The sequence below is a fragment of the Dromaius novaehollandiae genome, chromosome 3 (genome assembly GCF_036370855.1).
Source record: "Dromaius novaehollandiae isolate bDroNov1 chromosome 3, bDroNov1.hap1, whole genome shotgun sequence".
Taxonomy (NCBI): domain Eukaryota; kingdom Metazoa; phylum Chordata; class Aves; order Casuariiformes; family Dromaiidae; genus Dromaius; species Dromaius novaehollandiae.
Window position 1 is genome coordinate 82,176,615 of NC_088100.1, and position 18,536 is coordinate 82,195,150.

The 18,536-nt window shown below is 36.9% G+C and overlaps 1 protein-coding gene across 2 annotated transcripts in view; it reads right to left on the reverse strand.

Moving 5' to 3' along the window:
• Positions 1–5,310: 5,310 nt before the first annotated feature.
• The window catches only part of TTC13 (tetratricopeptide repeat domain 13), a 47,185-nt gene continuing 33,959 nt past the window's right edge, over positions 5,311–18,536 (reverse strand). Inside the window, exons 17-23 of one of the 2 annotated variants that reach the window (XM_026117334.2) lie at positions 17,465–17,549; positions 14,945–15,051; positions 13,427–13,562; positions 12,582–12,661; positions 11,312–11,390; positions 9,156–9,235; positions 5,311–5,461 (exon numbers count right to left, since the gene is read on the reverse strand). In XM_026117334.2, the coding sequence (XP_025973119.2) occupies positions 5,338–5,461; positions 9,156–9,235; positions 11,312–11,390; positions 12,582–12,661; positions 13,427–13,562; positions 14,945–15,051; positions 17,465–17,549 (691 nt within the window). In that variant the 3' untranslated portion in view covers positions 5,311–5,337. Of the gene's footprint in view, positions 5,462–9,155; positions 9,236–11,311; positions 11,391–12,581; positions 12,662–13,426; positions 13,563–14,944; positions 15,055–17,464; positions 17,550–18,536 lie in introns of both variants that reach the window. The other variant, XM_026117332.2, reaches the window with a different exon arrangement.

Genomic DNA, 18,536 nt, shown 5'->3' on the forward strand with positions numbered 1-18,536 from the left:
TGTCCCAAATGTAACAAGCCCATCTGTTATGTATTAGTTATATTTTGAAAATAGAATTCATATATTCTGGTGGGTTTTATTGTTGATGAAGTTCCCAAAGCCATGAATGAATACAGTTTCTATAGGCTGAAATAACTTTCTTCAGTCTTAGTAGGTGTGCTACAAGAGGAAGAGGACTGCTTTCTTTCAGATGTTCAGTGAATTAAGAGAAATGTGGGAGGAAAGTAGCTAGTGAAGAATAAAGAGGCAATAGTAGTAGGATAACAGATCACCGCATTAGACTGCTCTGATACTTTTCTGTTCGTGAGATTGTGAATCTGAATTTCTGCACATCACTGACCTCTCCCACATGATTGGAAGGGATTTCTGATGACCACATCATACTATTCTGCTCGCAGGTTTATAAGTTATACTATAAGTAGCTGGTTTTGAAATATTCTTTTGGCAAGAGTGGAGTACCTTACACTTAACCCTTCCAAGTCTTTGAAATCTTTTAGTTACCAGCCCACTGACCAGCTCATGTCAACAGTAGGGTTCTTTTTAGCTGTAATTCTTTTCTCTCCTAAATTTGCTAATTTTCATACTGATGTAGTTATAGGGAGATCCTGTGTTGCATCAGCCTTCTCTCCAGTACCCTGTTCATCCTACTGGCCCTCTTCTACACTTGTTCCTATCTGCATTCATTGTTCTTGAACACAGATGGCAAGAGTTGTATATCAGAATTCCAGAATATGCCAGTATTGCAGAAGACATCCCACCAGTGCCAAATAACATCCTTAAAATACTCTTGACTAGGAATCTTTTTCCTGGTGCGTACTAGGGTTTCATGGGCCTTTTCCCCAGCCACATGATTGTAATAAATTTTGTTAGTTGCAACTTGCATTACCCAAGCTTGGAACTCATTATTTGAAAATTACAAAGGACTTGATTTTATTGATTGCAATACTGTCCCATTTGAGGTACTTTCAGATGCTGAGTTCTTCCTACCTACTATTCTGAGCCTCATTTTATTAGCACCACCTCCAAATTTTGCATTACCTGCAAATTTGTCAAGCTACGTTACTAATTTTAGTTTGCCTTGCAGCATGCCACCTTGTTTCTCCCTTTCATTTAGCTCTTCATCCACTCTACAGGAGCTCTCTTCCTGTCAGGTCCTAACTTTGTGTATGGTACCACATCGAATGTTTTGCTAACCTCCAGAAAGATCCCCTAGTCTCAGCATTTTTGTTTCTTCACATACATGAGTGCACGTGTGTGCATGCATGCACACGCACACACACTCACTCTCTTTCTCCTTACCAAAGATAGACAAGTATCTCAGATCTGTGCAAGGCTAATTGCCTTTTGTCCTGGATAGCTGCATAAGAGTTTTTATTTTCTTCAAAACAAAGTCTCACAAATATTGAGGTTCAGCCTAGCAAGTCTTCTTTTTCCACTCTGCTTTCTCTACTATTATTCCTAATAGTTAAATGGCTGGGGCTGCTATACATTAGTGTTCCCATTTAAGAGCTCAAATGATAGCACTAGGCAAGTTATCTAAGCTGACATAGAAGAGGATGGAAAATGATAATTAGATTTCTCCATTCTTAGGAGGTAATTACAATTCTCCAAGTCATCACATACCAGCCCATTTATATAATCCTGTTTTGTTTGTTAAACTTGTTTGGGAGTATTTAACTTAAGCTCACTTTCCTTCTTAGTCATATGTATCACACCCAGAGAAACAAGTCTTTGAAACACACACACACACTCTCACAGAGGTGTTTAATCTCCCCTTAATATCATCTTTTTATCTGACAGAAGGGGAATGGGTATGAAGTCAGTCACAGGAATAGATAAATGAGAAAAAAAAAACCTGAACAGATGTATGTGGCTTGTTTGTCCTGGAGTTTTCTTATTCCCCACCATCACTTCTCCACTCCCTCTGTTAGAGCCCTAAAAAAAGAAATCTTTTCTCTTAAACAAGAAATCTTTTCTCTTATTTTATAGCCCCAAGAACTTCCTGGTTAGTACCAACATAGAGCTCCCCTTTCTTAAGAAATAATACAGGAAAACTTACAGGCTAAGAGGAAAGAAATTGTAATGTTTTAGTACAATCAAGTAATCATGAAATTAGGAATCTCTTCCTGGCTACTGTACCTGTTTCTCCATTAGGTAGGAGAGAATAATTACTACTTTCCTCCATTATGAAATCTAATAAATATTTCTGAAGCTTTTAGATCCTTAAACAGAAGACACAATAGAAGTGAGTAGTATTTACTTATAGCAGAATGGAAAAGGTACTTAAGCAAAAGGATAGTGGAAAAATACCTTCATCACAACTGGGCAGTAATACAGTTCTTTTAATGGAAACTCACAAATCTACTTTATCCTCTTACTTGGAAAGAAATACTTACTTTAGCCCTTTACATAAATTCTGATCAAGAAGGTTTTAAAAGGGTGTTCATTAGTATCAGCCAGCCAGCCAGGTGGTCAAACCTGCCTTTACTATGGTGTGGTTAATCAATCTTAGGGCTACATTTGAAATCTGCTTCTTTTTTTTCTGGTGATTTTTACTTGCTTTCTCAGATTTATACCAATCCTTCAAAATGCTTAACAATATTACAAAGTGGATTAGTGCTCACTAATGACTACTAACTTGGATTCCAAACAGGTATTTCCCCTTTTTTCCTAGATTTCCTTGTATGTTGATGTTTTGGGCACTCGTTAAATATTTCCTGCTCACTTATTTAATGATTTCCTTGCAAACAAGCACAAGCAGAGGGGGGAAAAAAAAAACAGGCTTTAGGAAAAAGATGCTCAGATGTGGGTACAATATTTGGGTACTGATTTTTGTGAAACAACTGTTGATTTCTACAGTTCAAGATACTGCACATTTGAGCATTCTTATCAGTCTCTTGGGCTGGGAGTCACTGTTTTCCAATCAAATCTAACCATGTTATTACTGTAGCTCTAGGACAGTCTATGCAAATCTTGAAATAAATTCTAGATCTACCCTCAGACGTACCGCAGTCAGGAATTAAAAAAAAAAAATCTTTAATATAAAAATCTCTTTCCTATTTCTTCCCCCTTCCTTCATACAACATTGCTTCTGCTGTACTTGCAAATCTATTAACAGTAAATGTAAGTTAGTACGGTAAGAAGTTGATATTATAACAGCACTTGTTCTTAGGGAGAAACAGTGACCACACAGACAGTACAATTTGTTTCAGCAAAAGATGGTAGAAGGCTGTAAGTGCAGGGGGGAATGCACATTCTTTCCCTACTCTTATATTTTCAGTATATAGTCTTTGAATATAGGAGTTCATGAAAAACAGGTTCCTACAGGTATATATGCATCATTATTTTAGTTTGAATCAGGAGCAAACTTCTGAAGTGAGTCTCCTCATGTTCTCCACTTACTGCATTTTGACTCACATTGCGGAGAGGTCTCAGAATGCTTTGTTTCACTCCAAACTGGAAAACACATTGCTAAAATGAACTCCAAATGCTAATGAGCAGCCAGTTCACAAACCAGACATGAAGCAGAAGGAAATAAAACCTCTGAGACACATGTAGTGGGGGAACTGATGTGCTCGTAGTGGGATGCACTGTTTGGTAGTACAGACATAGTAAACATCCACTTTCCAGGTTTCCTTTCCTACCTCTAGGAGAAACGTCCATACATGTGAACATTCTGGTGTCTGGCTACCCATATCTATTTTGTCAGTGAACCAGTTAGCAAATATTGAAATCCAACTTTAAATGAACAGGGCTCTTTTCATAATGGATATTAGTACTCACAGCAAATTCTAACTTACTTGTGGCTTTTGAGTTTTTTTCTTTTGCCAGAACTTAAAACACATACCCACCAAATGTATACACGCATAGAGCCCACTTGGAATCCAACTAATACTTATGTAGGGTAATCAAGATAAAAGCCCTCCCTTCAATATATCTACCCTACTTTCAGTCCCACTATTGAAGCAGGTCACTTGTATTGATATTCTTGGTGCTTTGCTGCATTTCCTTTTTTGATTAAAGGGAGGTTTGAGATTGCACCATGCTGTAGCTGAAAAAGGAACCATACCACTGCTATTGGGCTTTGCATGGCTTGGGGCATGCAGGATTTTCTCCTCTACCTCTTGGTAAATAACTTTTTATTTAGCATCTCTCATATAATGTGATTAGGGCAGTGACTTGCAATTGCCCCAAAAAGCCATAAGCACTGGAAAATTAGGAAGACGTAAAGAAAAGGGTACATGTGTAAAAGGTGGTAGCAACAGAATCACAGTTAGACCATCAACATTAGAAAAAGTTGAAAGCCATATCTAGAAAGAGAACAGTCTTTCTGAAATGCTGAATATTAAGGGGACAACAAAAACTTGATAAAGGCACTGAGGAAACATTTGCCTCACCGTTGCCTGCTATAGCTTACGTTTCTGAACTAACTTATCCTGACAAAGGGCTACAAAGTCACAAAGCTCAAATTAAAATGAATGTAATTTAATGAGAACTTAGCAGAAGCAGTATCATCACTATTACAATGTGAACCATAGTTTGTGGTACTGACCATGTTCTCTGAACTGAATCAGCCCTGCCCTACAGGATGTCTGTCTTTCCAGAATGCTGCCAGTCCCTTCCAACAAAAGCAACCCAAAGACCCCTAGATAGCTCTCCAAGTATATTCTCACTCTTGCTATCTTCTGCCAAAGAGGAACAGGAATGGAGTATTTCGAAAGGGAGACTAATGTAAAATTGCTGTGTTTCTAACATTTATTCACCAATTCTGGATATGTCATTTGCTTGTTTTTATTTCCAAAGTATGTTTTCCTGAAACCAGTTCTTTTAAGCTGACAGCTGTTCCTTTGCTGGATTACATTACATGAAACGCCTGTGTATCTACCAATTACTCTCACATGTATGGCTCATGAAGTTTTCCATGAAGAAGACAGAGGCTTTGGGAAAAAAAAAAACACACCCACAAATGGGAAGTGGTATTTTCTAAGGACATTAAATTTTTAAAATTTTCATCTGCAGTACGTTCAGAACATAACTTAAATGGAAATTTCTTATTGCTCTTCAGTTTGGCCCCTGAGTAACTATTTCCTATCAGAGTAAGCCTGGATACAGGAAAAGTCAACTGTTATATTTCTTTTTCCCCTTTGTAATATTGTTAGTCACACAAAAAGATTCCTGTTTTCTGGTGAGAACTACTCAAGTCAAAGTACCCTATTTACCAAAAAGAAAAAAAAACCCACCCTCATATAAAAGTAAAAACAAACCCAGTTTGTCTGTAATTTTCCTCCTTCAAAATAATTTATGAAGCAATGAAACTTGGCTTTTTATTTGTATAAATTACACAACAATCATAGTATTTCTTAAACAATGAGATGAGTCTGTATTTAGTACTTCAATCATCGTTCTCAGTGTTGGAAATGTCTCTGATACTGATGATAGAGTCTTGTAAGAAGGAGAAATACTGAAAAAAGGGGAAAAAAAGAAAATTAATCATCTTTTGCTGAGTTTAAAGAATTACCAGGAAGTTAACATGTTAACTTATATTTCCGCTCATCCCCTTTGCCAACAAATTTGGGAACTGAATTCAAGAATCTGTTGCCCATCAGCCCTTGCTTCTCATGACTACTCACTTCAGGAAGTGCTCTCAATATACAGAATGAAAATAATCACCATATAAAAGAGCCTTCTGAAATGGCAGAAATTAAAGCAGAATTTTATTGCTTTAAGTCTGCAAGTCTTCGTTACTTTACCCACTATTATTCCTACACTGCTGACAAATTAGTCAGGTTACTTATCTTTATATTATTACTTCAAGTCCTTTGGGCTGTAGTTCCACAGATACTTTTCCTCAACCTCAAGCAAAGCCTACTTTAGCATTTTCTCGCCTCTGCCTGATTCCTGGCCTACTACACATCTCTGTCAAGCCAGTAAAATTATTGGTGGGACTGCACTATGAAATGGTCCAGATTAAAAATAAAGTTTGTTTTTGATACAGTTATTTTTTAATCCAAATTTGGTTTGCTATGGGATCCTGCAAATAATTTCAACAGTGCAACTGAGAGGGTCAGAAACATGTAGCAAGGGTTGAAATGGCTTACACTGCCTTTGATCCTAAGATAAAGTCTGCTCTGTCCTAGTAAAGATGTGTCAAAATTTATTTTTGATACATGAGCACAGGATTAAGAAAGAGGTTAAGCCTGTAAATTGGGAAATTTATGGTTAAAAAAAATGTGGGAAACATAAATGTTTTATATTTCCAAGACAACCAAGTCATAATATTTGTGCAGGCTACTTTTACTAAAAACCCACTACAGTAAAAGCAGCATCAACTGCAAGCTGCTACACTGTAGTTTAAAAGTGTCACTACTTAATAAGAACTGAATATGATTGCATTTGCATGTAGAATTTTAATCTAAGCCTAAACCAGATGTACTTGAGTCTTCTTAATGATGTTCTTCATTTTAAGTGAGGTATTACAGTCTGGCGAGATTGACAGCCACAGATAGTAAGTTAAACTGCACTAATCGATGAGATGTTTATTTAGCACTAAGAGCAGCAGTACAAACTGCCATTAATATCATAGGGTAACTCAGGTTGTAAGGGACCTCAGAAGGTCCATAATCTGACAACCTGTTCAAAGCATGGCTAACTATAAGGTCAGACCAGGTTGCTCCGGGCTTTATCCTGCTGGGTCTTGGAAACCTTCAGGACAGAGACTGCACAACCTCTGTGGGCAACCTGCTCCACTGTTTGACTGCCTCAGGGTGAAAAAGTTATGCCCAGCCTGAACCTCTCTCTCCTGTTTCAACTTATGCACATTGTCTCTCGTCATCCCACTGGGCACCACTGTGAAGAGCCTGGCTCCATTTTCTTGATACTCCTCATAGGTACTGGAAGGCTGCTGCTGGGCCCCCACAAAGCCTTCTCTTCTCCAGGCTGAACAAGCCCAATTCCCTCCTGATAAGGCATATGCTCCAGCCCCTTGACCATCTTGGTGGCCCTCTGCCAAATTTGCCCCAGTTTATCATTGTCTTTCCTGTAGTGGCAGCCCCAAAACTGGATGCACCGTTCTAGATGTGGTCTAAACAAGTGTGAGGTAGAGGAGGATCATCACCTCCTCCAGTCTATGGGTATGCTCCTGTTAACACAGCCCAGGATGCTGCTGGACACTCCTGCTGCCAGGGCTCACTGCCAGCATTACCAGTTCCATCTGCTGTCTACCAAGGCCTCCAGGTCCTTTTCTGCAAAGCTGCTCTCCAACCAGTCAGTCCCCAGCCTATATTGTTGCACAGGACTCTTCCTTCCCAGGTGCAGGACTTTGCATTTGTACTTTCTGAATTTTGTAAGGCTCCTGCTGACCCATTCCTCCAGCCTGTCTAGGTTCTCCAAATGGCAATATCCTCGAGTGTATCAACTGGTCTCTACAACTTGGTGTTATCTGCAGACTTCAAGAGCAAGCACTCCTTTGCCCCCTCCAGTTCATTGATAAAGATGTTAAACAGGACAGGTCCTAGGATAGACCCCTGCAGTGCTCCACTTGTTAATGACCTCCAGATAGAGCGTTACCCATTAATCACTATGCCCAAGTCCAACCAGTTTTTTACCTATCTAGTTGTCCCTTCATTCAGACCAAAATGTCCTACCTTGCTACACAAATATTGTGGGAGACAGTGTTAAAGGCCTTGCTAAAGCTAAGGTAAACGACATCCGATTCCTCTCCCCTCATCCACAAATCCAGCAGTTTTTTCACAGAAGGCAATCAGGTTGATCAGGCATGACTTACCCTTGGTAAATCCATGCTGGCTGTGCCCAACCACCATCTTTTTGTGCTCAGAAACAGATTCCTAGAGGACTCACCCCATGATTTTCCCAGGGACCAAAGTGAGGCTTCAAAACTGCCATCAACTTTGAAAATACTCCAGATTAAAACAGGATTAAAGGATAGGTAAATAAGTTTAAATGTATAGTTTGAAGAGATCCTTAGAATGGAAAAGAAGTGACTAAGTTAAAATTTCTCCCCACTTTGTTCTCTCAATCACCAGATTTATTAATTAAAAACAAAACAAAACTAGCAAATTTTACCACTGGACAAAATGAAGAAAACATTGCTCTAAGAATTTTTTCAGAGGATAACAGTCACATGATAACTGAGTGTTTAAACTACTATTCTGTTAGATCAGAAATAAACTACTGTGTTTGTGAACTCAAGTCTTGTCTCATCAATTCCTAACCAGTGTTGAAAAATACAGTGGATCATTTACCAAACTCATCATTCCCAAGTCACTTTTTTTAGTATAGATTTAAATTTGACACATAAGAAGTCTTTCATATTTTACTCCCATTTAATTTCCATACTACAAATGCCCATAAGAGCCAGTTGTTGCTGACAAGTGATGTAAACAGGGCTCATCTTGATGCCACTGCCTTATTTTTTTTCTTATGGGCTCCAGCAGCTTAACCACTCGTTTGAGCACAGTACCTTATATTTCTCATAAGCCTATGCTGGGCTGGCCGGGGATTTTTGATAAATTCAGAAAATGATAGTTTAAAATGCATTGGTTTGCATTTAGCTGAGGACCCCCAGAAATGTCCCAGAAGAACAAGCTCTCTGATGAGAATTATTTTGGCAGACAGTCTTTCCTTTAGCAGACCCTTTCCAGCACCGTCCCAACCCTAACTGTAGGCCACAGTTTTTGTAGGAATAAAGTTACAAATTAAGTGGTGCAAAATCCAGAAGGACCTCTGCTATGTTGTCAATGGAGGAAGGATGTCAGATTTCATCAGAGAATTGGACCAAACAGGGCCTGGGTCAAGTCTGCTGAAACGTGAATGCAAAAATTTTGGGGACAGGTTTGTGGGATAGGGGAAGACTATCCCTGGATACAGCCGTATGGGGCAGGCCAGAGGCAGGTGACTATCACTGTTGGGCACAAATTCTTAAAAAGCCCAAATCTTAAACTTTAAGAACTGTCTGATTAGTGACAGCAGTATGATATGCCAATTCACGATTGGGTCAAAAGCAAGTTTTACTGTAATCCCATCCACTGTTTAAGTATCTAGTAATATCATATATAAGCACACGTCTAAGATTCTATATGAAAAACCTGGAGCTCCCCCACATCTCTTTCCCCAACCATTTTGGCAAAACAATTTACCTTTTTAGATTCATCCAGCTCCTTGCTATTTTGCTAAAAGCTTCAGACCCCGGTGCTGTCATTGCTTCAAAATCAACCAGCTGAAATGCAACAAAACAAGAAAGATGTTAAGAAATGAGAGAAGTTTTAAATTCTCTAATTCCACAGAGTTAATTCTTGAATATTCTTAATAGTTAAATCCAAATTTAAAATTATATCCTCCTTTTTCTGGTAAAATCAATTTTTTTTTAAATCATCCCTTAACAAGACATTTATACTACTAATTCAGTGCCAGAAAATACTGTAATACAGGGATGAAGACAGACAACACCCAATTAAAACTGGGGTATTTCTCATTGATTCTACATACTGTATTCTGCAAAATGCCAAAATACAGTATCACCGGACTGGTCGATTTATACTGAGCTTTCTGAGCATTCTGTATTGCTTCTTGCCACAATGGATTTTTAGACAAGTTTTGACTACACATAGACATCTGGGCAACTTCCTATCCACAGCTGATAAGGTGTTTTCAATGAAACAATGTTTGGTCCAAGACAGCAGTTCATTAATACTGAAACACCTAAGTTGAAACATTTGGGGTTCACTGAACTTTGGCTCAATTCAAGGGTTCTGAGAGAATGTTACCACTACTCCTGGTGGGTGAGGAATAAGCTCACAAATTGGTTTATGCACAGATTAGTTTGTCCCTCATCACCAAAGAAAGATGTCTGGAAGTCAGTGGGCGTGCCAGGCACTGAAGCTGTCTGAGGGTTGGTGTGCCCCATCACAACCAATGCTGGATACTATACTGGCCTTGGCTACTGGTAGACCTGCCACGTGGTAAGAACAAGACTCTCCAGAGCTGGACATCTTTAGCTTCAGAGCAGTCTGATAACGCATTCTCTCATAAGCTTGCGACTGGAAATCCCCTTCTAATGAATCTGGCAAAAAATCCCAAACAGTTTCATTCAACTGAAAAAAACCCTCTTCCAGCTGGTGAAAATTTTCGTAAAAAAGGTTTTGTTCCAGTTCAGGCACAGAAGTAGCCCCAAAGTTTGCTGTAAGTCAGAAATTCTGCTTTCAAGTAATCCTGAAACTCTGTTTGCCTGCACAAATTAGTCAGCAAAATGTACTACTCTATTTAGACCTAAAAAGATGCATAAAACTTCCCCAGATAAACAGATCTTCTGCTTCAGCTAGAACTCCTACAGAATGCTGAAGATACCAGCTTCGTGACCCACTGAAAAGCAAGCTTTCTTGCTGTTAAGCAAGTGCAGTCCACTCTTAAAAGCTATTAAGAGTACAGTATAATATTTGCCTCATCTGTTTTCAGTTTTTGTTTTGTTTTTAATGTTATCAACCTTCTAGACTCATTGTACTGAAAGGACAAACTTCATTGTTTTCACATGTACTGCTGGAACGAGAGGGAAAGTCACTCTCTTCAGGTATACATGCAAGATGTTTTCTTCAAAAATGCTGATTTTCACCAGAATTTCTTTGATCCTTTTGACAATGCATTAAAAGACAAAGGAGCTCTCACTTCTTGCATGCTGAAGAGGCAATACAGCTAACAGATCAATAGTTGAAATATATTTTCAATCAGTATATCAGTATATGACTAAATACATAAAGGGAACCCCCATCATCGAGCAAGGTGGTATAATTTTGAATCTAGTGACTTAAAAGCTAAGACTTCATTTTGAATTAAGCAGGATACAGAGGGGAAAGGGGAATTAAGAGAAGTTGCAAATGTATTCCAGATCATTTAGAATTTGACAAGTAGAAATACATTGAGAGCAAAGAAAGCAAATTTCTGCTACACACTTAGAAGAGCCAGTAATTCTGCCCAAGTATTCTCAGAGTACTTTCAAAGGAAGCTGGAAAGAGCTGCTCAGCACCCTAGAACAGCTTCAGGGTTAAAAAGGCATAATTACCGTGGCAGATGAACTGCTATAATTTCTGAGTTAACCAGAGATATCGCAGATACTACCTCTAAATCTCACCTGCTGTCAGAACAGGTATGAAAACTTTAAAACTCAGCTCAGGCTGCAAGACAACACAGTAAATGGCTGACACCTCCAGTAAACCATCAGGCAACTTCTGTTCATTCTTACAGCTCCCTCCCCACGTTTATAACTTCTCCCAAGGCTGAGTCAGTGTATTTTGATACTTGCCTTTCCTTTAGGGATTTTTCCTGATATTTCTTTTCCACTCGCCATTAGTGCTCCCATGATCACTGAATAAGCTATCACACTAAAAAACAAAATATAAGTCTTTCCATAATACTATTTTAGATAACATAGACAAATTGAATCTACTACTATTGCATAGAAGATTAATAAAATATACTTTGATAGTTACTTTATTTTAGAAGCAAAAACAAAAAGGAAACACTTAAAAGGTGAAATCACTTTCGCTCTCCAATACCATCGGAATGAACTTATGGCCCTATGGAGATGAACTACTGAAAAACACTGTTTCTACAGGGGTCAGAATCATAATTTCAGACTTCTGAGCTCTTAAAACTCCACTGAAGCTAAAGACAAAGCAAACTCCTGTTCCCAAGATGCTTAACTATAACTAAAGTCCAGCAGAGTTTATGAACTCTGCTGCAACACAGCTAGAGGCACTGTAGAGGAGAAAGTGAATTTTTTCACCCTGCAGCTGTTCAATATTTAGCATTTGTTTTTTTTTTTAATTTTGAAACTCAAACAAGTTCTGTTCATTTTTACATTCTGTAAAATAAAAACACAGCTTGATTATACAACTGAAAATCTCTATTCTTTTTTTTTTTTTTTTTTTTTTTTTTTTTTTTACTAACTAAACTGTGCTTAATAATAAGATTAAAACTCTTAAGTGCTCTGTGGAGCAGAGATTCAGCATAGTCTTAGATGTAACCAGGTTTGTATTAAACTGAAATTTCAGTTAGAAAGACCTGTGAAATATGGGGAATTTATTCTAAGGTTTCATTTGGTGACCCTAACAGTTGTAATAAATTACTAAATTAATATTTACTGTGTAGCGTCCCTCATTAAACTAAATGAACCTAAAAATATATTTTAGCTAGAATACATATTTCAGTAAAGCTTTTTGAGTGAAATTACAGCACTGTAACATAATATGGATTAGGAACTCAAAAGCTACAATTTAAAAATGATACTTTTCAGTCTGTGAACTGAAGTCTATAAATATAGACTACTCATTTTAAATATGCATGTAGCTATGAATAATTACCATCAGTAATGACAAGGCAGCTTTTAAGACAGTACAAAGTCAGTCCCTATTGTCATGGCAGCATAAAATTAGACACTACAGGATAGACAGTTCAACTCACAGAGCCTGTTTTAGTCACTTAAGAATAAATATATTAAGATACTGAAACATACAGGTATTCTACAGTGTGTATCGACGATAACAGATGTATGATAAAAGAAAAACACTAACCTGGATCCTCTTGAAAGAGGCATTAAATTATAGAAGTAATAAACTAATGATAGGATCAAGTTGCACACAGCATCTGCTTCCTAAGTTAAGAAAAAAAAAAGAATTAAAAGATAATTAAACACTAATGGTCCAGACCAAAAAAAAAAAAAAAATCACAAAACCACATACAGTAATCCATATAGAAAAGTCTTATGATACTACGATTCTTTTCTAAAGAACCATTTCAAATGTCAAAAATGTCAAGCTGATAAATAGAAGTCCGATTAACAGGTGTTTAAGTAAATCATTTTATTTAACACTTAGGTGAGCTACAGTTCACCTGTACTGTGTTAGAGGACCAGAAATGGAAAGGACAAGCTCAAATGTTGTCAGATCCTTATTACAGTACAAACCAACATGAACACAATTGTAACTCTTTGCCATGGATCTGTAGTTTCATGTTACTTCTCATATCTGGCCATCATGAACCAAATCTACACATGATCTTAAGCAGTGCTTGACAGCACAATGAAGCAGTGATCACAGATTTACTAGATGAAGCAAACAAAAATAAAATGCATTTCTATATTGGAGCACTTTGTGATGCTGGGACCTCCTTGTCTGGCCTTCTCCTTTGATGCAGCAAAGCAGAGCAAACTTTTAAATAACAGGTAAAAATATGGCAATTAATTTTAATTGTCATAACTAGGATTAAACAAGCAGTCAAATTCAAGCAGTCAGTTTCATTACCTAAGATCTTCACTACTTAGGATCTCAAAAATTATTAAGAAGGTACCTGTTAAACAGAAGGTATGAAATATAACAGAATTACATCAAGGAATTTATTTCCATTAAAACAACCTTACCCCTAGCTCTGCAGACAGAACTAGTACTTTTCCTTTAGCTGTTAGATCCTTATATAGTGCATCTATTTCTGCATGATACAGCTGTGTTCTTTCTTCAGTTGTCTGAGTTTCTACCGAAAATAGTATGTTCCCCACTCTGTCAAGCAAATTAAACAAAAAAGGAGAATAGAATTTTTTTGCACAGAGCTTGATACACAATCTAATATCAAAGATGTTACAAATTTACTACAGTAAAGTGTCACATCATAACCTTTTTCCTATCATTCTTCTTAAGCATGAGAATCAATGAACTGCACACCCCTTCCATAAAAATCACAGAAATTAAAAACATTCTGTCATGCTGTAAGTCTTCCTGGAGGAGTATGTAACGATTGATGTCTAATCACAGAAAAAGTATTTCCATTGAAGGATATCTGACAAGCATTAGTGTTTCACTTCGAGTGTGTGTGTGTGGGGAGATATTTTAAAATATCTTCTTGGTTTGGGTACTTTTGTGTAGAATGTACACTACAGTTTTGTTAACATGTAAACTGCCAAACTGGAACTGCTTCTGCATGAAAGTGTAATTACAGACTATGGATTGAAACAGATCCAAGCAGAACAAAATCTCTACAGAACAAAATTATACAGTTCTAATTGCACCAAAGCATCTTTCCAAGATAGCAGTGCCATGTATTTTACATCATCTTACTGTATAGAGACATATGACTTAGAATGTAAAATTAAAAACCAAGAGATAATTTAACACTTTAGTATGTAAGCCCAGCTTCCACACCACACATTGGAAACTTGCAAGTTTTGGGAAAATTTCCAGTGTATAGAATTTAAAATCCCATAATGAACCAGAGGCAAGGACTATCTATTCAAACTTGCAGTTAGCAGTTGGAAGTGGCTTCTGAACTTCAGATTAAGGGTCATGCTTTGAGAAGACAATGAGCCAGTATTCCTAAAGGGAGGCAACTACTCAGAGTCTGGCCCACAGCCCCCTGAACACACCTTCACAGAAGAAGAATGGTACACTCTAAGTTGGCAATTACAGATAGAAGATCCACAAACATTGTGAGAAAACATAAAACGAAAAGGCCAGAAACCAGATAGAAGAGACAGCTTTTTCCATTCTTGGATCACAGAAATTTCCATTCCACTCAGGACTTCTCAATGTCAGTAGCAGGCAAGGTCCCACAATAAGAAAGCTATTTCAGTATGGATAAAGATTTTCCTCCTTGAGCATTTTGTAGTCTACAACAAGGTCTCTCTTCATTTATATACTCTGTGTTAGAGAATCACTTCAACTGGGCCTGCTTCTTAAACATTACCCGTATTCCCTCTTTGTTAGGAAATACAATAGGAATGAGAAGACCTCAGATAAACTAAAGTTTTAGTTATTTGCACAAATGCCAGCAGTGAAACATAAAATCCACTTTATGCAAACAGAAAATGGTCATTTGAAAACAAATTAACTGCTAATACTTCATCATTACAGCATTTTATGCATGTATTTGAAAATAGCAAACATACTTATCTCCTGTTATTGTAATTGTGAATCCATCATATTCTTTCCCTTGATCTTTGAGGCTGGGGACTTTAGTGTTCACAGTAAACCCATCTCTTGTTTTACTGTTAAACTGCTTTCAAAAGAAAAAGAAAGTAATATTAGAGAAGATGCACAGAGACAGACTTCTAACTATTGTTCTGAAATACTGTAAAATTCCTGGAGCAGAAATGAAAGTGGACAAACATAGAGCAAAGAGTATGAACAGTTACTGTAAACTACATTATTTCATTCTTTGTTTCCTACTGAATGGAAATCTCAAGTATTGAATGAGGGATACTGCCATTTTACTTTATAATTACATAGTGAAAACAAATCTACACTTCTTATGAAAAGCAACTGTATAAAGCAGTTCAAACTATAAAGATGGCAATAATTTTTCCCAAAATTGCATGCTGATAGTAACCATTTGGTGTTACAATGTAAATGCAAAAGCCTGAGTTTTAGAGTCTGTATTTTCTGTTTATACTGACAAGTAAATGCATTAGTCTAAGCCGGATTCTAGAATACAGCTCACAGCAACAATTTCTTAACTGTAATCCAGGCTCAATTAATGTTTATCCTCATCAGGAGGAAAGATATCACAAAGTTTAAGAATTTTACAAAGCTGAATTAGCTAAGTGTAATACTGTAGCCAAAGAGTTGTAACTATGTATAAACTATGCAAAACTGTATTTACAATAAAGCTAAAAGCCCAGCTTTTGACATACGACATTCCCCAACTAACTGAATAACCAAATTGTGTCAATATTAGCAGGCATTTATATTATACAGGAACTATTAATGACTACTGTGCAATAATTACTGTTGAATAAATTACTTTGGCATTATTTATTTTAAGATGGAACTAATGATCCAGGATGTTACATTTAAACTACAAGAATCTGCATTTATTTTAAAGAAACAAATTTAAAAGTCTTTATTGAGAAACAGCATTCCAACTGGATACAATTTAGAATGAGATATAGGAGATTCAAACCAGAACAAAATGCATTGGTTATGAAAAACCAGGAAAAATATTTGCTGCCAGTTCTTGGAAACATTATTTCAAAATAAGTTATGTGTAGTCTGCTATGTTTATATATTTCCATCATCCACTTGCAGTAATCCATGTTTTCAAATCCACTAATACCATTTTTTCTGGCCTACAATGCAATAGTAGTAGTACCATATTAGGTACTCTGCAGGGCCCTATTTATACATTCACATGCCAGTAGGGAACACTTAATTGTCTATCCAATACCAACATCTAGTATTTTTTTCTTCACAAGTTTTTATTTAGATCCTGCTGTCATCCACTTAGCTTTCTCTTGCAAGGCAAAGAGGAAGACAACAATATAAAAAGGACTTCCAAATCTATTATCTGCTCTTTGAAAAGACACTTATATTTGTAATACCTTTTCAAACACCCCATGGAAACATTTACATTGTAGTGCTTGAGCCATGTAGCTTCTGTAAGGCAGCCATAGTGCACAAGTGACGGAGCACTACAGTGAACAAGTTCAAAACCACTTTCAGTAGTAGCAGCAAGATAAATATGCTTGCTGAGAGGACTTTTCTATGGCCATTAGTCACCTTTTTTAGAGGTATCTTGGCATCTATATGTGAAACTGCAATGCAGACAATACCTATGAGAAAACAATGAGTTTGTCTCTGTTTAGAATGACTATTCCTTCCCAAATTCTATTTTATTCTGAACTAAATCCTGTCCAATTTTTACAAAATAAATACCTTGTAACAACATGTCCCCAAACCCAAATACTTGCATGCTTCTCATCTTAGATTAACTGGGGGAGGAAGGGGGCAGACCTTTTATTTAAACTCAGTTTAAGTCTGACTGCTTAAGCCGAGACAGTAAGAAGATACCTTATTTAACAAGTCATAGGATCCAACACATTTCTACAGAGACCATCACCACCAAGTAGAAAAACTGCCAGTTCCCCCTTCAGCCCCCGGCTCCTTTTCTGGTAGTCTTCCAGAGCAGAAGACTGTAACCACTTCATTTCAAATCAGCCATCACTCTTTAAGAGCAACTACTCCCCCATGCTCCCCCCCCACTCCACCATTTACTGACCTAGACCCATGAAGCTAAATTAAAAAAGAGTTCCCATGTTCCTAATCTTTCAGACACCTATCTTCCATTTGTTCCTTTATACTGTACCTATATACTATAAGACCATTATGGAGGATCACAAACCTTCCTGGCTGATAAAACTGGCTTCAGAGAACTACGTTCAACATTTTTTTCCCTTCTTTTCTTTTACCAGTTCACAATTAGATCAAGCCTTTCAAATATATATCACACATCTGCACATATCTAAGGGAAGGTCACACCCTGCATATATAGATTTGAAATAACCTGAATTAGTGTTTCCAGTTATTCATTTTAAGCTCATATACTATGGTTATATTCTGAAGAACTGGATATTTGCCAGAAAAAAATTTATTATTTCCAGAATATTTTGAAGTTTTTTTCTTTAATTTACCTTCATTATGGGAAGAAGATCTTCTACCTTATGTACCTTTTCCAATGCTTCTCGAACCTCTAATAGTCCTTTTGGATTATTAGCACTGGAAAAAGAAATATGAAACTGCAATGGTTGAACACATCTAGCATTTTTGGAAATCCATCTAGCTTTAACCTAATTAACCATACCAATGGTCAGTGGAATACATTATTGAAAGTTATTTATTTCTTTTTGGAAAAGTGAGTTCCTACATATTTGGCCACACGCTTTTCTATTCCAGCACAAGAGAAGCATTTTCATTCTTTAAAAAGTAATTTCTTCCTATATCACCTCAGATAATTTTTTCAGCTTCAAATCTCAACTTCAAACTACATGTTTCTTATTTGCTGTCAGCAAGACTAAAACACTAAACAGTATTTGCAAACGTGTGTGGGCAGGGGACTGTTAAGGAAAGGTGGAAAAGGAAGAGGGTTAGCTTTAGAAATACTCTTCTCATAACATGTGCATCTAGCAGCCTTAAAGGTACATAAATATGAGGGACATAGGCACAGCCAGACTGTGGGGAAACCTACTGAAATAACTCTAATATTTACTAATGCCTGCATCCAGATTTTAAAAACAGTATTTAAACACCATAGCAAATTGCTCTGGTTTAAGGTCAAATGCTGCTGGTTCAGTCTGGACAAGCTTTCTCTCAGCAGAGAACAGACCTCCCAGTTACTACAAAGCTTATGAACTTTTCAGCAGTTATCATAAATGTTTTAAAATTTAAAATGTTTTCAACTGTTATAAGGAGTTTCTGCATTTTATTTTTTGACATTTAAGTAGTACAATGAGATTGAAAAACAGAACTCAATACTTCACAAAAGTTACCAGGCCAAAGAAAAATTAGAGAAATTAAAGCTAAAATAGTATCTTAAATTTTAAGATTGTCAGAAGACTGTTGCCACAGATGAGGTTTAGAAGATATTTAACTTTTATAAAAGACTGATCAAAGTTTGAAATACATGCCAGTATCAACTTTAAGATTCCCTTTAGTCACATTCCTTCATTTAAGATTCTACAACTGCCTTCTGTTCCAGGTCAAGGT